Below are 26930 nucleotides of genomic sequence, written 5' to 3'. Positions count from 1 at the left end.
TTAAAGTTGTTGAAAAATTCTGGTTGTGAACTTTCCTCCTTTTAGCCCTTCTTGATCACACGGGGTAAGTATGTGGCTGCAGACCTGTGGTTGTAAGTGGAGCCTTGTGTCTGGTGGGGATAAGTCTGGGAGCACTGAGTCCTGCCTTTACTTCCAGGTGGTACATCTTTAGCCCATGGTGTGCTTGGCACATACTCATTTGTGTACTGCTTTGTATCATCTATGTTCATGCCCAGGCCAAAATCTTGTTTTGAGCTATTTATTTTGCATTTTATTTTCAATGTGTCTGCAGAATTTTCCTGGTCATTTTGATAAAACCGCTTCAGAGTGCTTTTGTGTCCATCAGTAACCTCATGCCACCCACCATGTGGATTAAAATAGTGCTGAAAATGACAAATGTGGATTAAATTGGCTGTGCTTCTGTTGGCATGCAAGATTTATGTGTTTTGTTTTTTTTAAACCCTTCAGATTGCATGACCTTGTGTTTTCTTTTTGTGGGGAAAGTAGATTTTACAACCAGAATTTTGTTGGTTGAATAAGTTTGGTTAATTGGTCTTATACTTGTACCAAAAATACCCAATGATTTGCTCATTGTATTTGGACTATTATCATTTCAACACAACGTAATAAACACAGCTCTCTTAAACCCTCTTGACCATTATATATACTTCTCTTAGGTAAGCTCTTTTCTTTCTGTGCTAACTCCCGATTGTGTAGCCTTTTAGAATTCAGTTAAAACTTTACACAGCTCTTAAAAAGTAGGTTATTTAATTGTTTTAGATTTACCAGAACTTCCTTTCTTTTTTAATGCTTACTCTGGCTTCTTGCAGATTGCAAGCCTTTTCACATTCCTTTAGGTAAGGAGAGTGTAAACCATCGCTGCAGCCCAGCTCTCGTCTAAGACAAGTGTGCTTAGGCTATGATGCCACATTGGATGGTCGTGTTTGTCCACTACATAATCTTGCATTTCGGAATATCTTTTCTCTGGTGCATTCCTATTTTCAAGGGAGGGTTTCTTGTATACCATGGGTGATGGATACATTAAAAGGAGAATAATTTGACACGTGATTCAAGGGATATGGAAATGATTTTGACATTTTACTTTCTTTTTGTGTATGTGTGTGTTTGGTAAAAAAAAGAATCAGCTTTACCATGGCATGCAGAATTCCTCCCTTTTCATGTCTGACTTTGTTTGTTTGTTTTTGATGCTGTAATTTCTTTGGTGCCTATGTCAGGATGCTGGAATCCCCCTTCACCTGGCTCCCATTATGCAGCTGTAATAGACAGCATATGTACCGTCTCACAATGTTAGTCTTTTCTCTTTCCAGGTTACTGTGACATTTTTTTTAATTATGGTAAAATATGCCTAAGATGATATACCATGATTCAGCATGTTTTAGTACTTGTTTTGTTAGCCTCTAGTGTTTACTATTTTATTATTTCTTTACATGAGTTGTATTCTGTAACTCTGCACACAAGGATATTTCATAGCTGCAAAAGGAGAAATAAAGTGTATTAGGCCAAAAAAGAAAGCATGTTAAAAAGATGTCAGTCCAAACCTTCCCTTCTGGAAGGAATCTTTGTGATATTGAGCAAACCTCTCCTCTCCCTCCCATACAGACTCTCTGATTATCCAATTAGTAGTTAGAGAAAATGAAGGTGGAAGGTCCTTTGAGTATAAGTAGGAAAGTTAACACACTAGTCTCTCTCTGTTCCTATTAACGTGAATTGTCTTCTCAAGCAGTCACTTGCTGTGGCTAGCATTGTGCCTTCTTAAGTAATCAAATAGATGCTTATAACTGAGGCTTTCTCTCACTTATCTCTGAAAGAGTAAGTCAGGGAGATAAACAAACTCTGAGTGTTAAACTATTTGCGGTTAGAATTATGCTTTAAAAAAACCCCAAGAAATCAGTGATAGGAATCAATTCTATATCTTTGGTGTTCAACTGAAAATGGCCTAAGTGCTTTAGGAAACTATTAAGAGAATTTTATCTAACGTTAAGGGGTTGTGTGAGGATTTGTTCACTCACATAATCCATTCTGCTAACATTAAGGTGTACACCGTTGATGGATCCAAAGGGTATAACCTATACCAGACACAGTTCTTATTAAGAAAGAGCTTAAAATCTTTGAGTGCATGGAATGGGAGAAGGGAGGTGGGGCCCAGGAATGAGTTAAGAATGGAAGAGCCCTGGGACTTCCCTGGTGGTCCAGTGGGTTAGACACTGCATTCCCAGGGCACAGCTTCAACTCCTGGTTGGAGAACTAAAATCCCTCATGCTGTGTTGTGCGGCCTTATTATTACCGTTTTATTTACTTGGCTGCCTTGGGTCTTGGTTGCAGCCCTTGGTATCATCATTGTTTCATGCAGGCTCAGTTGTTGTGGCACTCGGGTTTCATTGCTCTGGGGCATGTGGAATCTTAATTCCCTGACTGGGGATCGAACCCATGTCCTCTGCATTGCAAGGTGGATTCTTAACCACTGTCCAGCAGGGAACTAAGATCCCTCATGGTGTGTGGTGTGGCCTCACAAGAATGGAAGAGCCCTGTTCATACTTAAGTATAAAACAATACTAGGTATAATGTAAACAAAAATAATAAAACTATGTAAGTGCTGTTTGAAGAAGGATTTCATCAGTTCATACCACCATTTTTTCTGTATACTTTGGAGAAGATTAAGCAAATGTACCTAAGTAGTTGGGCTGCTGTCTATGGGGTCGCACAGAGTCGGACACGACTGATGCGACTTAGCAGCAGCAGCAGCATGGCTCAGTATGTGCTGTCTTATTAATTCACTGTAAATAATATGAGTTTGGTGGCTGTTTTCTTGCTGCTTACACAGTCACTTTTTTTCCTTTCATTAAAAAAATTCGATTAAGATCATACTCTGTCTAACATTTTCAGTCTAGTTATTAATGAATAATGTATTCTTTGTGTATCAATATATTATGTATCAGTGCAGGTCCTGGTTAAAGTTAGGCTTCATATGACAACTTGGAAGTGGGAGATATAAGAGAGCTACATTTTGGAATTATTTCTTACAGGTTAAAAGTTGAGTAAAGCCCTTAGTTGTTGGCATCTGGTTTCAGGACCTAATAAAGCTCAGGTTCTTGATGTTTCATCTCAGAAAGAATCCAGTGAGAGACAAAGTGATAAATAATAAGTAGGTTTATTTAGAGAAGAACACATTCCACAGACAGTGTGGGACATTGCGGAGGGTGATGGAGAGGCTCTATACAGTCAGCAAAAACAAGACCAGGAGCACACTGTGGCTCAGATCATGGACTCCTTATTGCCAAATTCAGATTTAAATTGAACAGAGTAGGGAAAGCCACTAGAGCATTCAGGTATGATCTAAATCAAATCCCTTACGATTATACAGTGAAAGTGACAAACAGATTCAAGGGATTAGATCTGATAGACAGAGTGCCTGAAGAACTATGGATGAAGGTTCATGACATTGTACAGCACACAGTGATCAAGACCATTTCCAAGAAAAAGAAATGCTAAAAGGCAAAATGGTTGAGGAGGTCTTACAAATAGCTGAGAAAAGAAGAGAAGCTAAAGGCAAAGGAGAAAAGGAAAGATATACCCATTTGAATGCAGAGTTCCAAAGAATAGCAAGGAGAGATAAGAAAACCTTCCTCAGTGATCAATGCAAAGAAATAGGAGGAAGATAATAGAATGGGAAAGACTAGAGATCTCTTCAAGAAAGTTCAAGATACCAAGGGAACATTTCATGCAAAGATGAGTACAATAAAGGACAGAAATGGTATGGACCTAACAGAAGCAGAAGATATCAAGATGAGGTGGCAAGAATACACAGAAGAACTGTACAAAAAAGATCTTCACGACCAAGATAATCACGATGGTGTGATCACTGACCTAGAGCCAGACATCCTGGAATGTGAAGTCAAGTGGGCCTTAGAAAGCATCACTATGAACAAAGCTAGTGGAGGTGATGGAATTCCAGTTGAGCTATTCCAAATCCTGAAAGGTGATACTGTGAAAGTGCTGCACTTAATATGCCAGCAAATTTGGAAAACTCAGCAGTGGCCACAGGACTGGAAAAGGTCAGTTTTCATTCTAGTCCCAAAGAAAGGCAATGCCAAAGAATGCTCATATTACCGCACAATTACACTTATCTCACATGTTAGCAAAGTAGTGCTCAAAATTCTCTAGCCAGGCTTCAACAGTATGTGAACCGTGAACTTCCTGATGTTCAAGCTGGTTTTAGAAAAGGCAGAGGAACCAGAGATCAAATTGCCAACATCTGCTGGATCATGGAAAAAGCAAGAGCGTTCCAGAAAAACATCTATTTCTGTTTCATTGACTACACTAAAGCCTTTGACTGTGTGGATCACAAAAAACTGGAAAATTCTTCAAGAGATGGGGCTACCAGACCACCTAACCTGCCTCTTGAGAAATCTGTATGCAGGTCAAGAAGCAACAGTTAGAACCAGACATGGTACAACAGACTGGTTCCAAATAGGGAAAAGAGTACATCAAGGCTGCATATTGTCACCCTGCTTTGCAGAGTACATTATGAAAAATGCTGGACTGGATGTAGTACAAGCTGGAATCAAGATTGCCAGGAAAAATATCAATAACCTCAGTTACGCAGATGATACCACCCTTATGGCAGAAAGTGAAGAAGAACTAAAGAGCCTCTTGATGAAAGTGAAAGAGGAGAGTGGAAAAATTGGCTTAAAACTCAACATTCAGAAAACTAAGATCAAGGCATCCAGTCCAATCACTTCATGGCAAATAGATGGGAAAACGATGGAAACAGTGACGACTATTTTTTTGGCTCCAAAATCACTGAAGATGGTGACTGCAACCATGAAATTAAAAGACAAATGCTCCTTGGAAGAAAAGCTATGACCAACATAAAATATTTAAAAGCAGAGACATTACTTTGCCGACAGAAGTCTGTCTAGTCAAGGCTATGGTTTTTCCAATGTTCATGTATGGATGTAAGAGTAGGACCATAAAGAAAACTGAGCACTGAAGAATTGATGCTTTTGAACTGTGGTGTTGGGGAAGACTCTTGAGAGTCCCTTGGACTGCAAGGAGATCCAACCAGTTCATCCTAAAGGAAATCAGTCCTGAATATTCATTGGAAGGACTGATGCTGAAGCTGAAACTCCAGTCATTTGGCCACCTGATGCAAAGTGCTGACTCATTTGAAAAGACCCTGATTCTGGGAAAGATTGAAGGCGAGACGACAGGGGGACGACAGAGGATGAGATGACAGGATGGCGTCACTGACTTGATGGACATGAGTTTGAGCAAGCTCTGGGAGTTGGTGATGGATGGGAAGCCTGCCGTGCTGTGGTCCATGGGATCGCAAAGAGTCGGAAAAGACTCAGTGCCTGAACTGAAATCAACTTTTCAATTGAGTTAATTTCACTTTAGAAAATCATTTCTCGATCAAGGTGTCCTGATTGTAATCTGATTTATATATAATAGAAAATATATGAAAACATATAATAGGAATATATGAAACATATATATTAGAGAACATGTATAAAAAAATCTACATCTTTTTAGGTGAGTGAGTCTCAGAGGCAAATACTGACCACATGCCCCCCGAACTGTACAAGAAGAGGAGCGTGGGCAGCAGGCTGAGGGTTTCCATCCGAGCAGCATGGCCTTTCCTCTCGTGGAGGTGGATGCAGGGGCCCCTTTTTGCCAGTGCTTGCAGTAGTTGGGTAATCCTGTTGACTACCCTTTGTTCCAAGTTCATGCTAAACCAGAAGACTTGGGGCGAGGATTTCAGTCTCTGGTGGAATTGTGGGCATTTTGCTGACTTGCATTGTTAGAGCCAGCAACAGTTTTGATTGTACTATTAATACATTATCAGTTAATAAGTTAGCACTTGAGGTGTAGATATTGTCTATGCCTTGGGTGGGTGAGTAAGGAAGAGGAAGAGGAGAGGAGGGATGGGGAGAAGGAGAGAGAGGGAAAGAAAGGGAGAGAAGAAAGGAGGAAGAGAGACAGCGACAGAGAGACACAGTGAGAGATGTCTGTTTTTGGCAACCTCACAATTAGGGGTCAGCAGCAGGCCAGAGGAGCCCTCTGAGGACAGACGTCTTGTCCCAGGTGGGTGTTCACAGTCACTCCTCTGCTGTTGGCTTGTTTTCTGCATGCACATGGTAAACATGGACTCGTGCCTTTACTTTTGTTGAGAGAAACTTTAAAGGAGTGTTTTCATTTCACTGGGTGCAGGTGTTTAATTGATGTTCATGTTATTAAGAGCATGCTCTAACAATTCAGCAGCCTCATTAGACAAATATTTCTGATATGTTCAGGAGGATTTGCCTTTCTCTTCAAAAGAACCTTCTCCTTTTGGCCTCTAAGTTTTAAAAATTGGTTTGGGGTTCATTCAAGTTATTCCAGATGATTCCATTTTGCTGAAAATTTCTACCACTTAATAAGAAATGATCTCTTTTCTTATAATAGAGTACCTTTTGATATGAATTTGTAAAGGTTTTTTAAAAATTTTATTTGGCTGTGCAAGATGTTAGTTGTGGCCTGTGGGGTCTAGTTCCCTGACCAGGTATTGAACGTGGGCCTCCTGCATTGGGAGTGTAGCATCTTAACCACTGGACCACCAAGGAAGTTCCAGAATTTGAAAAACTTTTATGCACTTTCTTATCTTTCATGCTCATGCATCCTAATTTCGGTTGCTGCAGTTATTTATTCATTCATTCTTTAATTAAAAGTATTTATAGAATGACAGCTTTGTGCCAGGCACTGTCCTGGACTGTAGGGTTTGAGTTACCAACCAAAATAATAGCTGGGTGAAATTTGAAGGCTTTAAAGGATATAATCTTAGATAAGCATTAATGTGTATTTCAGTTAAAGTCATCTGTAGGGACTTCCCTAGTGGTCCAGTGGAAAAGAATCTGCCTGGCAATGCAGGGTACACATGTTCAATTCATGGTTGAGGAGCTAAGATCCCACATGCCATGGGTCAGTTAAGCCTGCACACCACAACTAGAGAGTCCGTGGGATCCTACAAAAGATCCTGAATGATGCAAGGGAGATCTCGTGTGTAGTAACTAAGACCCAACACAGCCAAATACATGAATAAGTAAAAAATAAAGTCATCTGTAATAATAATATAATGGTAAACAGTTATAGTAGGTACTGTTAGCTTTTTGATTTTTCAGATGAGGAAAACTGAGCCACAGAAAGGTTAAGTGACTTCCCCATGGTCACACAGCCATCTGGCTGAAGGCCAGGACTTGAACCCAGGCACACACAAGTTCAGGAGCCTGTGGTCCCCTCTGCCTTGTTCTGTCTCCCCAGGGCAACGATAGCTTAAGACTTCGACCCTCCAGCCACTGTCTGGCAGTTACTTTGGTTCATCACCTGTGATCAAGAGATTATTTTGAGGGCAAAAGGGAATAACAATACATGGATGGCTCTTAAAAGCATGCTCGGCACACAGTATGCTTTGAAACATGTTGACCAGCCTCTCTTCTTTCTCTGGCTGCCATTTGCTACATTCTTCCTTCTTCTTTTCCCTCTACTCCTCCCCCTTTAATATTATTAGGGATGAAAAGTTCAAACAGCCATGTAAGAAACAACAAACATTTAAAAAGTCAATTCAGCTTTTTAAAAGAATAACTTCCAAAGTAAGAGCAAATATTAGATTGTAAAATACTTAGTGTGTCTGAGTGAGAGTCAGGTTGTCCTCTTTGATTTTTTTCCTTTAGTGTTTTGAGGAATCCAGATTTACATTCCTGCTTTGATTGTAGGTTACTGTCTTTGAGGGTTGAAATCCAGTTGGAAAAACTTGCAACAAAATTTGCTTTATGCTGCTGCTGCTGCTGCTAAGTTGCTTCAGTCGTGTCCGACTCTGTGCGACCCCATAGACGGCAGCCCACCAGGCTCCCCCGTCCCTGGGATTCTCCAGGCAAGAACACTGGAGTGGGTTGCCATTTCCTTCTCCAATGCATGAAACTGAAAAGTGAGAGTGAAGTCGCTCAGTTGTGTCCGACTCTTCACGACCCCATGGACTGCAGCCTACCAGGCTCCTCCGTCCATGGGATTTTCCAGGCAAAAGTACTGGAGTGGGGTACCATTGCCTTCTCCGAATTTGCTTTATAGATGCTAGCTAATCTTCCCAATATATTAACATCTATTAGAGATAGTTCTGGTCCAGGAGCAATGTGGCTTTTTGCTTTTGAAGTTTTCCATATTATATTTGAACATCAGTGAAATTGGAGGTGATATGTAAGTTGAAGAGAATTGAAACTGTGTAACCTTGCATGCTGCTGCTGCTAAGTCGCTTCAGTCATGTCTGACTCTGTGCGACCCCATAGACGGCAGCCCACCAGGCTTCCCCGTCCCTGGGATTCTCCAGGCAAGAACACTGGAGTGGGTTGCCATTTCCTTCTCCAATGCATGAAACTGAAAAGTGAGAGTGAAGTCGCTCAGTTGTGTCCGACTCTTCACGACCCCATGGACTGCAGCCTACCAGGCTCCTCCGTCCATGGGATTTTCTAGGCAAGAGTACTGGAGTGGGGTGCCATTGCCTTCTCCGAACCTTGCATAGGGAAGCTAAAAATGCAAAGACAGCTGACCGATTGTTAGATTACACACTAGCCACCGATAAAATAGAATTTGATCTGAATATGGGTTGTAGAGATGTTCAGATAGAGAAGCCTTGGTTGGACTTGAAATTAATATGCACTCCTTGTTCTTGCTGCTGTAATGGCTACTTCAAAAATGGCGACACCTTGACTTTGTATTACTCTGATATCAATCTCTGTTCTTTTTAATCTTTTCGTATTGTGAAAAGTAACACATACAGAAATCCAACTGTGTTTATCACAAAATGAACACCTTAGTGTTAATTACTTCCTTGCTTTTTGTTACACATTCGCACTTACACATATTTAGTGAGTGCATCCTTCATGGTACTCAAATGTTTCAATTCTTCATCTGCTATAGCTGCTGATTGAAGGGCAATACCAGCAAGAGTGACTTTGTCATTATCCCATAGAGGAACCTAAAGTCCTCTGCAGGAGATGCTATACTATTTCTTAGTATTCTCAAAGAGATCGTTTTTAACATTCTTTAAGTCATATCACAAACATCTTTGGCATCTGCTAGGCACTTAATATGGAGTGCCTCTCATTTCTCTCAGTACTTTTCTATGATAATGTTGTAAAAACAAAATATTTTTTAAAAGTTGTCTGTATTTCCAACATTATTGAGTTTTCTCCTAACTGTTTACGCTGTTGGTCAGTTTCCCCTGTCCCCCTAATGTCCCCTCTCAATGATGCTCCACTGCCATCCTTCTCTTACCTAATCCAGGGAGGACCCCTTGATGAGTCATGCATAGCTCCCCACTGCTTTCCTGTTTTAATTCTTCATCCCCTGAAAATTCCAGGTGACATTTACAATTCAGTTTTTCAACTTTTATGATCAGGACTTGTTTCTTATGGAGTATAATCCTGAATTGACTTCTGCCCTGGATGTTAACTTCATAGTCAATTTGATGCGTCTAGAATTAACTCGCTTTTATGATTTTTCTCCTCACTCTGCCTTTGCCCTAGTTCCTTTAAACTAACTTGTCTCCTGGTTTAAAGGGGCACGGAACACACCAGATGACCACTGGAGGAAATGATCTTTTATGTAGATGCTTAGGGACAATGACCAGAATTAACTGTCCATTTCTGAATTTGTATTTACTTCATTCACCCATTTTCTCATTTTGTTGATACTATGGAATTCACTGTGTGAGTCCTGTGGACAAACAACTTATCACTGGCTTAGCTATTATGTACTTTCTTTTGCCAGAATTTGATTATTTCTGCCAAAATGTTCTAGTGAAGAGTCTTTTGGTTAAGTGGAATAGAAGACTGACTTTGCTCACCTAAAAAGGGAAAGGCGTTGCACAGAATGAAGGTTGTTTTGTAATTCAAGACAAGGAAAGGAAGCAAGCCCAGCCCCATCCAGACTAGTCCTGCAGATTGGAAAGCTGTTAGAAGTCAAGGTAGCTTCTAGAGCCCAAAGAAACCAAGAAACTCCTTTCTCTCACACTTGAGCCCTCTTTTCTTCATGGTCATCTCTCTTTCCTTTCCTCTTCCTCTCTGCTCATATGCAAATCTTTCTTTGGGAATTGGCTTCCTCTGTACTCTTACAACTTTTACCTGTTCCCCAAAAATATCTTCCTCAACATCAAAGCCTCCATGAGTTTTTAGCTCAAGTGCCTACCACTAACTGATTAGCGCCTTAGTGTTTTAATTACACAATCCCAGGATAAGAATCTTAATTGTATCAAATAGTTTTGTTTTTCTTTTCATTCAGTCTAAACAATTTGTAGATTACCAGAAGATTAATTTTGGTGGGTGGAACTCTACTGATGGTAGAGGGTGGCTTTGGCAAAGTGGCTGTGACAATAGAGGCAGCTTCATGTCAGGTCGATTTCTCTCTCTCATTGCTTGTCTCATTGTAACAAAGATTTGGGACAATAGACTAATTACAGCTCACACAGACAGGATTTCTCAGTTCCTATCTCAATGATTTCTCAGTTCCTATCTCGATGTAGCAAGGATTTGAAATGACTGACTGGTTACAGCTCAGTTACAGTTCTTTTATTAAACAGAGGGGATAGTACATTCCCAAGACGTGGGAGCAGACTGACCCCGAAGGAATGGCAGTGATCGCGCTCTGCTTCCCTTTTTATACTCCCTGTCTCCTCCTCTTGATTCTGCGATGTGCATAATAGGGCTTGTACCCACCACCAGTCAGGAAAGGGAATGCAAATAGGCGTATGCTCAAGGGTGTTGACAGCTGCAAGTTGTATAATGACAGGGGGCAAATCTTATTTGAATGGCCTATAAGGACATTTAGTTTAATTAAGAGCAAGTACAGGTTTCTTACTAGAAAACTGACTACTGCTACTAAGAAGTGATGTCATTTTAAAGTCACTTGAAGTTGTCAAATAGTGACTCTGAGACCTTTCTGTTCTGGTCCCAAATGTGTGGGAGAATGATGGCTGCAGGAACTCTTCAGTGGTCTTGCTTGTGTGTGTGTGTGTGTGTGTGTGTACGTACCTGTATGTGTGTGCTTCATCTTTTGAGGGGAGGTGGTGAACACTAGATTAGGAGTTCAAAGACTTAAGTTCCATTTATGATTCTGCTGTGACTTATAAATTATTAACTCTTGAGCTTGATGCCAGATGCCTTACAGGTACTGGTGAAAGCACTCGACAGTTTTCAAAGTGCTATAAAAATGCCAAGTTGATTTACTAGCTGAATTATGAACTACTGGAATCAAATTGGCTCATGAATAAAAGTTACATTGTGCTAACTTTGATCCCCTCCACCTCAAAAAGCAAGTAATTTTTTATGGTGCCAGAAGAACAAGATTCTAGAAAACTAAATTTTGTTTGCTTTTTATAATATCTAATCGCCACTTTACTAACTCCATTTCTGTCTCTTTTTAATGCTGCCTCTTAGCATACGCTCCATTCAACACTCAATTAGCATGCCTGCTATGAGGTAAAGTATATTTTCACAAAATGTAGTTGGTCTTATGCTTCCTTACTTTTTATCCGGATGTTTCTCTTGAATGTTCTGAAGTAGGAGCTAGAAGTCTGCTCTAAACAAGCTGTGAAAACTGTTACTAGCTTTCAGTTGGTCTTCCCAATGTTTTTGGGCTGGTGTAAGAAATCCATTAAATGTTTGTGATTTTAAAAAGGAATTATTATTTCTACTTTATTTTGTAAACCTGTTAAATTGTTTCATTCTGGAATCTGTTCAATTAAAAAAAAATTGAACACTGCTTATCTGATCAACCTTTTCTTTTCGTGGATGTAGGTGGCCCACCTCCTCTGTTCACATTAGCTTTAGTTACAGTCTCCCTTTTTCTCATCATCCCCATTTCTACTTCCTTCATCCCATTGGGACATCTGGAACCAACTGAGACCTCGTTCTAGTGTCCTCTTTCATCAGTAAGCACTTGCAGGTGGCACCTTTTACTACCTCACCTGACCTCTCTGTAGAGGCAGAGAATTTTTCAACAATGTACGCTTGACTTGAACTTTAGTGTTCATTGGAACTACCTGGAGGACTTGTTAAAAGTCCCTGCCTGGTGGGCCCATGTCGACTTTCTGATTCTGTAAGCCTGGGGTGGGACCTGAAAATTTGCTTTGCTAACAACTTCCCAAGGGCTACTGATACCGCTGGTCTGGGGATCACCCTTTGGGACCGACTGCCCATCACGATGGTAGGAAGGGGGAAGCCCATTTTTCCTTCTTCTCCTGTTTCATCATGGTAGCAGGAAGGATATTGGAGATCAGGTGGATCGTATAAAACTTTGGAAACCGAGGTGAAAGCGACACACGGGCACTGTGACCCTCCCTAACTAATGCAGATGGATGTGAAGGCACGGGAGCGGCTTCCTGTGGGCTTGGAGAGCCTCTGTTAGTTGGGGCAGCTTTGTGAAGTGGCCAAATCGAGTTCCGTGCCCCTCCCTTCCTTTTGGTCTCTGTTTCTCCTGTTATGCTGCTCCTGGGAACCAGGATCCCTGGTGTGGAACCTCCTGTGGTTTGCTTGTCCTGCTGAGTTGATGTGGGTTTAGGTAGAAATCTTGCCAGGCAACGTATGAATTTAAACATTAGTTCTGGACTGTAGCACTTTAACCAAAGTCAGACTGAGCTAACAGTGGCTTTTTCTTATATGGTGACCAGTTGGTTGAGGAAGTGCTAGACTTAGTGTTGTACCTGACTTTGTTCCCTCTTCTCACACATGTATTTTTATCTGTATGTCTAACACTGGCTCTGTTCAAAGAATCAAAAAGATTGTTGTAGAAATCTTAGAACAGAAGTTGATAATCTCACATAAAAAGACACCATTTGTATGTATGCCTATGGTACAGGTGTTACATATGGTTTATGTGTTCTTTTGCTGATTGAGAATAATGGCCAAGGGGAATACAGTCAACTAATAATGTTTTCTGAATTGTTGAAATTTTTGTTCCGTGTGTGTAATTTTATTATTTTTCTTTTCTCTCCATAGAAACTCCCCAACTTTCAAATCATTTGAAGAAAAGGTTGAAAACTTAAAGGCAAGTAAAGAACAGGGTCTTTTTGTTATCTTGTTTGGTGCCTGAACTTTCTTTGTTGTAGGTAGATTATTCAAATTAGAATTTCCTTTCAAAAATATTTAAAGAACTTTAATAACTTTAATCTTTACCTTTTAATGGGTATTTAAGGTGATATATTGGAGAAGGAAATGGCAACCCACTCCAGTATTCTTGCCTGGAGAATACCACGGACAGAGGACCCTGGCAGGCTATAGTCCATGGGGTTGCAAGCGTTGGACATGACTTAGCAACTAAACCAACCAAGGTGATAAATACTCTTAATATAATTTTTTGAGTATATATTGTAGTATGACAGCATGAGTGCTGAAAAGAAACACGTAATTTTTAAAAGTAGTACTTCAGAAGTTTATGCTGCTTTTTTATTATTCACTTCAAGTACTTTTGTAATTGGACAAAATGTAATACAAATCTCATTGTAGAAAATTAAAAACAATATAGAAAAGCACAAAGAATAAAACATAAAAACATGGTCCTACAACCCAGGAACAGTGATATGTTGTAGGACTATACTATTACACTTTAAAAAAAAATTAACCAGGGACTTCCCTGGTGGTCCAGTGGTTAAGAATCTGCCTTGCAATGCAATGGACGTAGATTAGATTCCTGGGTGGGGAACTAAGATGCCACATGCTGTGGGGCAACTAAGCCCAAGAATTGCAATTAGGGAGTGTGTGCACCACAGTGAAAGACCCTGCATGACACAAGGAAGATCTTGTATGCTACAACTAAGACCTGATGCAGCCAAATAAATATTAAAAAAAAAAAGAATTAACCATAAGTCATAAACATTTTTCGGTATCATTAAATATTCTTCAATATTATGTTTAACGGCTGCTTGCATAGCCTTATAATGGATATTGTTTGTTCAGTCCTTAATTATTGGACATTTTTATTATGATGACGATGCTGTGGTGATCATTGATGATTCACTTTTATTTTTTGATTGCTTTGATTTTGGTGAAGGTGGACATTTGCCCATAATAATCAACTTTATGAATTTGTAAATTGCATTACCTTCAAGATTATATTCGAAACTATAAAATCATCAAGGATCACAAGTGATGAGAAATGATGTTTTGTTCCCATCCACTGTCCAACCTTCTCCACAGAGTTTGTATGAAGCCCATATGTTCATTTTTTCCAAAATGAATTCTGGTAATTATGGTGGTATCTTTAAAATAAAATATCTTAAGTAATAAAAACAAATTAATAAAATTTAAAAAAATTAAATTAAATTAAAAAAAAAACAAATTAAAACTAGTAACTTAAGTATTAAGATAAAACTGATATCTTAAGTATTTCATCTATATCAGCTTTAAAATAATCATATTTTATCTTTCAGAATTGTAATTGAGTCATTTCTTTTTAAATACAGCTTTTTAAAATTACAGAATCAGGGTATGCTAATAGAAAGAAAACCAAACACTGTATCACAGGCTGGATCTTTTTTTCTTGCATATAGAAACACTACTCCCACCTTTTCTCTTTCTACATAAATGCGTGTTTTTCAAAAAGGAATCACACTGTACACACAGCCCTGCAACTTGTTCATTTAATGCCCCCAGCATGCATGCTCTAATGAATCCACAAATTCAGGCCCCTGTTTTTTTTGCTCACTGATGCTTTTCAGTGGCCTGGAAGAGTCCTTGACACACTGCAGCTACTTAATAAATATTTGATGAGCAAAAAAATACATCACGGTCATTCTTCTAGGTCAGTACCAGAGGCCTGCTTTATTCTTGTTAATTCCTACTTAGGTATTTGAAAACAAATTGCATCCCAAGAAGTCAAGGTTTTACTCTAATTCAGTTCTCAAAATTTTAGGAATATCATAGTCTCTCCTTGAAATTACCCTGAGTGTTAGTTTTTGAAATGACTAGCTGGAAAACCAGGCAGCCTCTGTTCTTTTAACAATGAAGAGGAGGAGAAACTTCCAGGTCATTACTATGTACTCTCCTCCTGAGTATATTCAGACTCTATAAAATCAGTTTTTGAAATATGACTAGGCACCATTCAGATTTTAAAAAATGTAATTTTTAAAAGCATATAATGTATTAGACAAATATCACAAAGGAAGCTGTAAAATATAGTTGTATGCTTGGGATATAGTTTTTCCTAACTTACACTGATATTCAGTTAAACATGGGGTCTACTTGTACTTTCATTTAGGTTGTGGATTGAGTCATTAACTGTGATTCTTGAGCATTTGTCATGTACCAGGAGATGAGTATTGGGCACTGGGAATACCACAGTGACCAAGAGTGACACAGATGCTTTCTGAAGATGTTGAGGCAATTAAATGGCCAATGAAAATAAAGGGGAGGTAAGGGCTTCCCAAGTGGCTCAGTGGTAAAGAATCCACTTGCAGCGCAGGAGAGGCAGGAGATGCAGTTTCGATCCCTAAGTTGGAAAGATGCCATGGAGAAAGAAATGGCAACCCACTCCAGTATTCTTGCCTGGAAAATCCCATGGACAGAGGAGCCTGGTGGGCTATAGTCCACGGGGTCACAAAAGAGTTTGAAATGACTTAGTGACTAAACAACAACAACAACAAAGCACTAGGACAGTGGAGGTCAAGGGCGCAGTGAGGATCAGCAGTGGGACTCTGCCACCCTTGGCAGGAGGGAAGGTCAGAGAGGTCAAGGGCGCAGTGAGGATCAGCAGTGGGACTCTGCCACTCTTGGCAGGAGGGAAGGTCAGAGAGACTTCTCTGAAGATGCAGTAATGTACACGGAGGCCTTTAGGTTGAAAGGAATGTTTGAAGCTTTGGGGACCCTTTGAGGAACTTTACTGTGCTATAGGTTATAAAGCAAGAGACAGAGCTAGATAGGTGGGCCACCTTAAAGAAAAGGTGGGAAGCCACTGAAAGATTTTAAGCAATCCGAGTCATACATTCTTCTGTGCATTTTAGAAAGATTCAGTGTTGGCCCTGCAGAACTAAGGGGAGAGAGACTGGAGAAGGAGACAAGGTGGGAGGAAGGTGTTGTGATCAGGCCAAAGATGATGGAGTATGAGTCGAGCTAGTGCCAATGGAACGGAGTCGAAAGATATTTAGAATTTAGAAGTGACAGACAAAAAGTTAGTAATCGACTGGATGGGGAACAAGATGGGGAAGGACCAAGGATAACAAAGCAGTCTGACTGGGAGGTGCTACTGCCATTCACGGCCTTGGAGTAGGAAGAGACCAGTGGTGGGAGGAGTTATTTTAGACTTATAAATTGCAAGAGGTCTTCTTAACATTTTCTTATAATTAAGGAATGTTTTAATAAATTTAATAACCATACAGTGGATACAAGTCATGCCAATTTTTCAGACAATTCAAAGATTTTGGATGGGAGGCCGAAAAGAATGAGAGTGCAAATTTCAACTAGATTCCAACTGTTAATGAGTCTGTGGCCAGTCACGACTGAGCTAAGAGCATCATGCTGTGTCTGGGAAACATACATGTATTTCTTTCCTTTGTTTTACTCAATAATATTTCACAAAATGTTATCTAGATATAGAGAGTTCAGTAAATTCTTTAGCATAACAGGCCTTATATAATTCTATAAATTTTATATTAAATATATTTAAATTTATATAATATTTTATATTTAATTCTATATTTATAAAGATAAATTTCCCTGTGAAGAACAATAAGCAGATGGGGGAGAAAGTAAAGGGGTAGAATTTACCAATTTGAATATTTTCAGCACGGAAACTGCCTAAGTTTTTCTATGAAACTGCATGGAACATGACCACAGTACTAAATCTGTACAAATCTAATAATCACTGAGCTCTCGGGCTCCTGGTTTATTTTTTCTTCAAAGTAAGATTTGAGTTACTTTATGCAGAGTCAGCGAAGTGTGTGTTTCATAACGTCTCTTCCTTTTTGAACTTTTCAAAGTCTAAAGTCGGGGGAAACAAGCCTGCTGGTGGTGATTTCGGAGAAGTCTTGAATTCGACTGCAAGCGCCAGTGCCACCACCACGGAGCCTCTTCCAGAGCAGACGCAGGAGGGCCTGTGAGCCTCCCACCTTTGTTCTGCTGCTCACTGCCAGATGCTGCAAGCGAGATCCAAGCACATCTTGTCAACATTCATTGCCATGAACTTCCACCAGATGTGCTTTTGTTGAGCTTTACATATTCCTTTGACCAAATAGCTTGTGGGTTGAACAATGTAAAAGTATCTTCACTTCTATTCCTGGGAAACACCCTTTAGTGTGCATTTCAGCCCCTTTATTTAGCAAATGTCACGATGAAAACACATCTAGTACCTGGGGATCCTCACTAGAATGAAATGAGAAGCTGTGGGTTATCATAATTGCTTACACAATTGCTCTGGGTGTGGGCTACCAGTTTGATCTTTTTCTTCTATACAGGTTTCTGTTTTTCCTCTTTGAATCTCTGTATATTTGATTCCTAGATTAGACTCTTCTTTAAAATGCTCTGCATCCTGCTTATTAAAAAAGTTTTGGCGAAATGTTCTTTACCTCCGAGGGAAGAACTAAACAGCTACACAAAATATTTTTGAGTATCGTTTGGGGATAAAGTATCTTATATCTTGGGTGTCTGAAGACACCAGACTAAGTAAATCTTCTCTATATTCAGTTTCTTATAGTTTTGTAAGTGACATTATGTACAGTAATTTCAAATCCTAGGTGACCTGAGAGTGGAGCCCTTTGTTTATCACCATCTGTGACAGTAACCATTTCAGTGTCATGGTTATTATGCTACTTATAGCTACTTATTTTTCACCAGATTAAAATTTTAGTTTTGGAGGAAATTATAAGGTAACATTCTAAATCAAGTATATTGTATTATCAATAGGTTGAAATTTGAACACTGTCCTCAAACGTTCAGTTCCAAAGCCTGAAAGTTTTTTTAGATCTAGGTAGCTGAAAAGTGCTAAAATCAATCGCATTAGGGGAAACACTGTCTTCATTTAATTCATTTAGCAGCATTTAAAATAAGCACACCAAGTTATATGACTAATATAACTTGAAAAATTTTTATACTAAGGGGTTGGTAATAACTCCTGAGGATTTCATGCATTAATAAAAATCAACTCATCATTTTCTACTTACTTGTTTTCAGTTTGTTAGAAATTACAAAATGATACTGTAGGCATTGCCCCCTGCTTTGAAAACAGAGTGTCAGGGCTGAATGAACCAAAGCCTCTGGAAGTATCTGCATGGAGGCCAAGGTACTCTCATTAACTCTAGTAGTTACTTACTCATCATCACTATCTTTTCCTTATGCTGTGTATGGTTATGGCCTACAACGTTGTATTTGTTATTTATCAAGTTGTGATTGTTTTATTATTGTTTATGCCAAATGTTAATTGCCAAGTTTGGAGTGACCTAAAGCATTTTTTTAAAGCATGACTAGATTTACTTGGGGATAAATTATCTTATGAAAACCAAATCTGAAAAGCTATAAGTGTTGATTGTTGTGAAGTAACATGCTGCCCTTTTTGATTGCTGGCGCTTTTGTGAGCACTTCAGATGCAATTGAAACTCTGCTCTATTACATGTGAAAAGCTTAATAAATTCTGTGTGTCAGTAGCACAGGTCCCAATATTTATTATGAGACCAATGGTCTGGAAACAGCTTGTTGTATTACATAATCAACTGGTACCCAGGCTTTAAAAAAAAAAAAGGCAATTTTTTACCATCTGCTTTATATCATTGCTTCATGGTATCAGACTACCGTATTTACTTGCAAAGGCTTTAAGGCAAAGGTTGTTGAAGCATTGTCCCAGAGGAATCCATGTGTATACATTTGTCTTTTTAAAGAGATACTATGGTTACTCAATAAGGCTGGTAAGTTATTTTTTCAACCAGTTAGTCTTTCAGTTGCTTTTATCACATCTTTCATCACACTGATTCTTGGATGTCCTGCTCTGTTACTGTGTTTTTAATAAGGCAAAATGGAGAAGATGGCGATTTCCTCAGTTTAACAAAATATCCTCAAATCTCTTTATTTTATGGGAGAAATGATAGAGGTAGGGTTGGAAGGTGGGATGGGTGTACGTGGGTACTGGTGATGGTCGTAAAAGAAGAAAATGGAGAAACACTTTTATATACATCTACCTAAACTTAATTTAGAAATGATTTAATCTATGGCAAAGCACTCTGCCTCTAAAGAAGCAACAAAAAAGTAGAGGGAGGATAAATGTAGAAAAATACACATCAACCTAGAAATCTTATTCCAAGTAGTCTCTATGGAAGATCCAATATTACAGATTCACAGATACTTAAGCAATTTAGAACACAGTAATTACTAAGAGCACCAGAGAGGGATCCTGGTTATTCTACTGTGTTTCATGTTTGACACTAGAAGAGCATAGCAACAAGACTGAGAGCTCAGATACTTAAGGATTCAAGAAGAGTGATAGAAGAAAACAATTCCTAAAATTATCCCCTTCTTACAAAGGAATATCCTTAATTTATCGAGCTTGTGGGAAATAAAGCAAGAATTCTTACACCTATGAAGCCAAAGTAATCCAAGGAAGAGAGTAGAAACCATTGGATTATTTTAATAGTAATTCAAACTACTGAAATAGAGGGGAAAAAATAATGTTGAATTTGGACTATTTCTGGATCTGTTAATGAAGAAATACTACTGTTTATTATTTTTTTTTGTATAGCATTTGAAAACAATAAAAAGTCTATAATTTGGGCATGAGTTCTTTTGTATGTATTACCTATCTGCTGAGGAAAGTGGTAAATCCATTAATTATACAACTTCTCTCCAGACTCATATCCTGGGTATAGAAAGAACCAGCAGTAGCTGTATGGAATCAATTTATCAAACAAAAAAGCTACATGCTGACTACACAAAGACATTTATAAGTGACTTTTTGCTCAGTTTGTGCCAGAGATGCTGCATAAGGTCCTATGTAAGGATTGCATGTTTCTTTATATTAAGACCCAAATGACAGAACAGATTTTTATCCATAATGGAGAGACACTGGGCCATTAATTAGTGAATTGTCCCACTGTAACTGGATTAATTATAGATACCATTTAGTTTTCAGTTACTAAGAAAGCACTCAGCAGTGGCCACAGGACTGGAAAAGGTCTGTTTTCATTCCAATCCCAAAGAAAGGCAATGCCAAAGAATGCTCAAACTACCGCACAATTGCACTCATCTCACACGCTAGTAAAGTAATGCTCAAAATTCTCCAAGCCAGGCTTCAGCAATATGTGAACTGTGAACTTCCTGATGTTCAAGCTGGTTTTAGAAAAGGCAGAGGAACCAGAGATCAAATTGCCAACATCTGCTGGATCATGGAAAAAGCAAGAGAGTTCCAGAAAAACATCTATTTCTGCTTTATTGACTATGCCAAAGCCTTTGACTGTGAGGATCACAATAAACTGTGGAAAATTCTTCAAGAGATGGGAATACCAGACCACTTGATCTGCCTCTTGAGAAACCTGTATGCATGTCAGGAAGCAGCAGTTAGAGCTGGACATGGAACAACAGACTGGTTCCAAATAGGAAAAGGAGTTCGTCAAGGCTGTATATTGTCACCCTGTTTATTTAACTTCTATGCAGAGTACATCATGAGAAACGCTGGACTGGAAGAAACACAAGCTGGAATCAAGATTGCCGGGAGAAATATCAATAACCTCAGATATGCAGATGACACCACCCTTATGGCAGAAAGTGAAGAGGAACTCAAAAGCCTCTTGAGGAAAGTGAAAGTGGAGAGTGAAAAAGTTGGCTTAAAGCTCAACATTCAGAAAACGAAGATTATGGCATCCAGTCCCATCACTTCATGGGAAATAGATGGGGAAACAGTGGAAACAGTGTCAGACTTTATTTTTGGGGGCTCCAAAATCACTACAGATGGTGACTGCAGCCATGAAATTAAAAGACGCTTACTCCTTGGAAGAAAAGTTATGACCAACCTAGATAGCATATTCAAAAGCAGAGACATTACTTTGCCAACAAAGGTTCGTCTAGTCAAGCCTATGGTTTTTCCTGTGGTCATGTAGGGATGTGAGTTGGACTGTGAAGTAGGCTGAGTGCCGAAGAATTGATGCTTTGAACTGTGGTGTTGGAGAAGACTCTTGAGAGTCCCTTGGACTGCAAGGAGATCCAACCAGTCAATTCTAAAGGACATTAGCCCTGGGATTTCTTTGGAAGGAATGATGCTAAAGCTGAAACCAGTACTTTGGCCACCTCATGTGAAGAGTTGACTCATTGGAAAAGACTCTGATGCTGGGAGGGATTGGGGGCAGGAGGAGAAGGGGACAACAGAGGATGAGATGGCTGAATGGCATCACTGACTCAATGGACGTGAGTCTGGGTGAACTCTGGGAGTTGGTGATGGACAGGGAGGCCTGGCATGCTGCGATTCATGGGGTCGCAAAGAGTCAGACACGACTGAGCGACTGATCTGATCTGATCTGAAGAAAGCATTATCACTTTTAAGTAAACCTACAAACCATAGATTTCAGTTTCCATGTTCTGATTCTGAAATAAAAATGAACCAAAATTAAAAGGAGCCAAAAGAACTCACATGCCTATCACCTGCCAGGACTTCATACTTAAATGCTGCCTGGCCACTTTCACTGTTAACAGTCTCCATCCCAACACGCTTGAAAAATTTCCCCTTGGTTTCTGGAATTATTTTCTCATTTGCCTGTTTGACTATTCTCTGGCATTCTCTTCTTCCAAATCCTTAAATGTTATGGCCCATCTCTTGTCATCTTCTACAGGATCTCCTTAATGATAGCATTCATCTCTATGGTTGAAAGGACTTATCTTTACAGTTATACTCATCTGTCTTGCCAGTGTATCACTAGCCCTTTTTTCCAGATTTTCTTACATGTTTGAAAGGCATAAACTTCTAAATCACCTTCTGATGACTTCCATCTAGCCACTAGTAGTCACTGTTTGAGCTTTCAGTAGGTGATGGGCATTTCACACCCACTTCCTTCAATTCCTCACTCAAGGCTGTTGAGCTGTCATGATTTTATAGATGAGATTACAGCTAGCAGACAAAGAGCTTGAATTATATTTTATTCACTTGCTATCTGCCATTACTATTTTTACAAAGCATACTAACAATTTGCAAGCTACATGGGAAAAAAACAGCTTGTATTTTTAATAAATCAAGAAGGAAGGTGTGGTTCAAGGAATCGGAGGAGGATCAGAAGGGGCCGTGACGTTAACATAGTGCCATTAGGGTCGATGTTACTATTGGCACTGATATAGGGAAGGACAGTATCTTACCTGATGCTTCTGTTACTCTGCCAAAGGCAGAGAACTAGGCATGCTTGAAGTTAGTTGATACACACTTATCCATTAAAAACATCAGAATTTGTCCCCAAATGCATTATCAAAACAAAGGAAGTTATCATCTGGCTAAGGTAGGACATGAATATAATACAGCCATTCATTTTTTGAGCTGGGATGTTCAGTTCAGTTTAGTCGCTCAGTCGTGTCCGACTCTTTGCAACCCCATGAATCGCAGCACGCCAGGCCTCCCTGTCCATCACCAACTCCTGGAGGTCACTGAGACTCACGTCCATCGAGTCAGTAATGCCATCCAGCCATCTCATCCTCTGTTGTCCCCTTCTCCTGCCCCCAATCCCTCCCAGCATCAGAGTCTTTTCCAATGAGTCAACTCTTCGCATGAGGTGGCCAAAGTACTGGAGTTTCAGCTTCAGCATCATTCCCTCCAAAGAAATCCCAGGGCTGATCTTCAGAATGGACTGGTTGGATCTCCTTGAAGTCCAAGGGACTATTAAGAGTCTTCTCCAACACCACAGTTCAAAAGCATCAATTCTTCGGTGCTCAGCCTACTTCACAGTCCAACTCTCACATCCATACATGACCACTGGAAAAACCATAGCCTTGACTAGACGAACCTTTGTTGGCAAAGTAATGTCTCTGCTTTTGAATATGCTGTCTAGGTTGGTCATAACTTTCCTTCCAAGGAGTAAGCGTCTTTTAATTTCATGGCTGCAGTCACCATCTGCAGTGATTTTGGAGCCCCAAAAATAGAGTCTGACACTGGATATTAGCAATCCCATTTGCTCTGTAGATGCTGATTAAGTTTACAGAGCACTTCCTTAAACTTGAGATAGAGACTAATAACTTGGTTGTATGTGAGGAAACCAAATCAGCAACAACAACAAAAAAAACTGCTCGCCTGCAATCAGGATTGGAGGTTGAATTAGAACTAAGAGCACTGGCCAAAGCTTTTCACTACTTTTTTTTTTTCCCCCTGAAGGGAAACAGAAGTAGCAATAGCCTTAGAAAGTAATGTAAAACTGTCTTAGGCAAGACTTCATCAAGAGGCAAGGGAAATAAACAGTTTATGTACCAAAGGAGAGAACTCATCTAGAGCAGAATTTACTTTAAGCTCTCTACTGAATTTAAGGCTTGCCATACAGGTGGCTAGTAATGTGTGATTCATACAATTATGCACTTTTCTAAGGTTAGTTCCTTGCTATCTCTAATATTCTTGAGGAGGTCTCTAGTCTTCCCCATTCAATTGTTTTCCTCTATTTCTTTGCATTGGTCACTGAGGAAGGCTTTCTTATCTCTCCTTGCTATTCGTTGGAACTCTGTGTTCAGATGAGTATATCTTTCCTTTTCTCCTTTGCTTTTTGCTTCTCGTCTTTTCTCAGCTATTCGTAAGGCCTCCTCAGATAACCATTTTGCCTTTTTTGCATTTGTTTTTCTTGGGGATGATCTTGATCCCCGTCTCCTGTACAATGTCACGAAACTCCATCCATAGTTCTTCAGGCACTCTTATCAGATCAAATCCCTAGAATCTATTTGTCACTTCCACTGTATAATCATAAGAGATTTGATTCAGGTCATACCTGAATAGCCTAGTGATTTTTACCTACTTTCTTCAATTTAAGTCTGAATTTGGCAGTAAGGAATTCATGATATGAGCCACAGTCAGCTCCCAGTCTTGTTTTTGCTGACTATCTAGAGCTGCTTTTTCAGCTACAAAGAACAGACTCAATCTGATTTCAGTGTTGACCATCTGGTGATGTCCATGTGTAGAGTCATCTCTTGTGTTGTTGAAAAGGGTGTTTGCTATGATCAGCACGTTCTCTTGGCAAAACTCGTTAGCCTTTGCCCTGCTTTGTTTGGTGCTCCAAGGCCAAACCTCCCTATTACTCCAGGTATCTCTTGACTACCTACTTTTGCATTCCAGTCCCCTATGATGGAAGTTCAGTTGCTCAGTCATGTCCAACTCTTTGGAACCCCATGAACCACAGCACACCAAGCCTCCCTGTCCATCACCAACTCCAGGAGTTTACCCAAACTCACATCCAATGAGTCAATGACGCCATCCAACTATCTCATCCTCTGTTGTCCCCTTCTCCTCCTGCCTTCAATCTTTCCCAGCATCAGGGTCAGTTCTTCACATCAGGTGGTCAAAATATTGGAATTTCAGTTTCAACATCAGTCCTTCCAATGAACACTCAGGACTCGTCTCCTTTAGGATGGACTGGTTGGACCTCCTTGCAGTCCAAAGGACTCTCAAGAGTCTTCTCCAACACCACAGTTCAAAAGCATCAATTCTTCAGTGCTCAGCTTTCTTTATAGTCCAACTCTCACATCCATACATGACCACTAGAAGAACCATAGCCTTGATTAGATGGACCTTTGTTGACAAAGTAATGTCTCTGCTTTTTAATATGCTGTCAACTTTGGTCATAGCTTTTCTTCCAAGGAGTAAGCGTCTTTTTATTTCATGGCTGCAGTTACCATTTGCAGTGATTTTGGAGGCCCCAAAAATAAAATCAGCCACCATTTCCCCCACCTGTTTGCCATGAAGTGATGGGACCAGATGCCATGATCTTCGTTTTCTGAATGTTGAGCTTTAAGCCAACTTTTTCACTCTCCTCTTTCATCAAGAGGCTCTTCAGTTCTTTACTTTCCGTCAAAAGGGTGGTGTCATCTGCGTATCTGAGGTTATTGATATTTCTCCTGGCAATCTTGATTCCAGCTTGTGCCTCATCCAGCCCAGTGTTTCTCATGATGTACTCTGCAAATAAGTTAAATAAGCAGGGTGACAATATACACCCTTGACATACTCTTTTTCCTATTTGGAACAAGTCTGTCCTTCCATGCCCAGTTCTGACTTGCTTCCTGATCTGCATACACATTTCTCAAGAGGCGGGTCAGGTGGTCTGGTATTCCCATCTCTTTCAGAATTGTCCACAGTTTATTGTGATCCACACAGTCAAAAGCTTTGGCATAGTCAAAAAGCACAAATAGATATTTTTCTGGAACTCTTGCTTTTTCCATGATCCAGCAGATGTTGGCAATTTGATCTCTGGTTCCTCTGCCTTTTCTAAAACCAGCTGGAACATTTGGAAGTTCACGGTTCATGTATTGCTGAAGCCTGGCTTGGAGAATTTTGAACATTAATTTACTAGCATGTGAGATGAGTGCAACTGTGTGGTAGTTTGAGCATTCTTTGGCATTGCCTTTGATGAAGAGGACATCTTTTTTTGATGTTAGTTCTAGGAGGTCTTATAGATTTTCATAGAACCATTCAACTTCAGCTTCTTGAGTTTGAGTAAGGTCTGGAGATGGTGATGGACAGGGCAGCCTGGTGTGCTGCAGTCCATGGGGTCATAGAGTCAGACCTCGACTAAGTGACTGAACAACAAAGGTTAGTCCACTTCTTGTGTTCTTTCTACTGTCTACACAATTGATGAGAATATCAGAGTTTTAAAATCCATAGTCAAAAGCATTATTGGGAATTCTCTGATGGGTCCACTGGCTGGGAGTCTGAGCTTCCACTGTCCAGTTCAGGGTTCAGTCCCTGGTCAGGGAAATAAGCTCCCTACAAGATGCCTGGCCTGGCCAAAACCAAAAGTCTTACAGTCAAAAGCATTATTAAAATAGGGTCTGGGGTCATACATAAAAATTCCTCCCCTCAAAGTACTTGCAAATGTGATGGAACAGTGCTTGCTGAAGTAAATAATTGTGTATTATTATAAAAATGCTGGGTAGAAGGATGGACAGCTTAATTCATTAACACATCTATGGTGTTCATCTCAGTTTTGAAGAAAGTGGGCAAATTCTGGCAATTAACATGGCGCTGGAAGGCAGAAAATCATAAGTGAGCGTGGGTCCTCTGGGTAGTGCATAGTTAGGCATTATGAACTTACTCCCTAAGAGAAGGGATTGCAGTCAGAGGAGACCCAAAACGTCTCAAATTAGTATTTTTGTAACATGGATGGGCTGACCACAGAATAGGCAAAGAAGGACACACTTGGAACCCAAATGTTTAAGCCCTACCATGTGCTCGCTGTCAGGGATTCAACAGCACAATTCCTGCCCTCATAGAGTTCATAAATTCAGGGAACACGCTAAGCACAATTACTGTAAACTACATGGCATATTAAAAAGTGTTAAGTGGCGGGGGTCCGACAGTATTTGGAGTTCCAATTCTACATCAGATAGCCAAGGAGAACCTCGCAGTTGAGCGAAGTCCTGAAGAGCGGTGAGGGTAAGAACCTTCGGACATTCTGGGGAAGGACGCGGGAGGCGGGGGCAGCAAGTGTCACATTACCAGAATTTAGAGCAGCACAAGGCCCAAGAGGTACTTGGGAGGGCGAAATTGCTACGAGTCAGATCGCTTTCCAGGCAAAACTTAGCGGAACGCTGCTAGCAGGGGATGGCTGCTAGCCATCAAGGATTTTATCCACCAACCCGAAGCTCTCTCGACCCAAACTTGGCCCCACCACCGACCAGGACACGCCCACCGCCCACAGGGCTCTGCAATAGGCGGCCCCTCGTTGCTCCGCCCCGCGACCTGCGCGC

At 40.1% G+C, this 26930-nt stretch overlaps 1 protein-coding gene across 7 annotated transcripts in view; it reads left to right on the top strand.

Annotated features, from left to right (window-relative positions):
• TPD52 (tumor protein D52) overlaps positions 1-19799 on the top strand; it is a 131445-nt gene extending 111646 nt beyond the window's left edge. For 3 of the 7 annotated variants that reach the window (XM_070802735.1, XM_070802740.1, XM_070802738.1), the window contains exons 5-8: positions 831-857; positions 11484-11525; positions 13044-13092; positions 17018-19799. In XM_070802735.1, the coding sequence (XP_070658836.1) occupies positions 831-857; positions 11484-11525; positions 13044-13092; positions 17018-17137 (238 nt within the window). In that variant the 3' untranslated portion in view covers positions 17138-19799. The remainder of the gene's footprint in view (positions 1-830; positions 858-11483; positions 11526-13043; positions 13093-17017) is intronic. The other 4 variants (XM_070802736.1, XM_070802739.1, XM_070802737.1 and 1 more) reach the window with 2 other exon arrangements.
• Positions 19800-26930: the final 7131 nt, after the last annotated feature.

The sequence above is a fragment of the Bos indicus genome, chromosome 14 (genome assembly GCF_029378745.1).
Source record: "Bos indicus isolate NIAB-ARS_2022 breed Sahiwal x Tharparkar chromosome 14, NIAB-ARS_B.indTharparkar_mat_pri_1.0, whole genome shotgun sequence".
In the NCBI taxonomy this organism is placed as follows: Eukaryota; Metazoa; Chordata; class Mammalia; order Artiodactyla; family Bovidae; genus Bos; species Bos indicus.
This window is presented reverse-complemented; position numbering and strand designations above follow the sequence as displayed.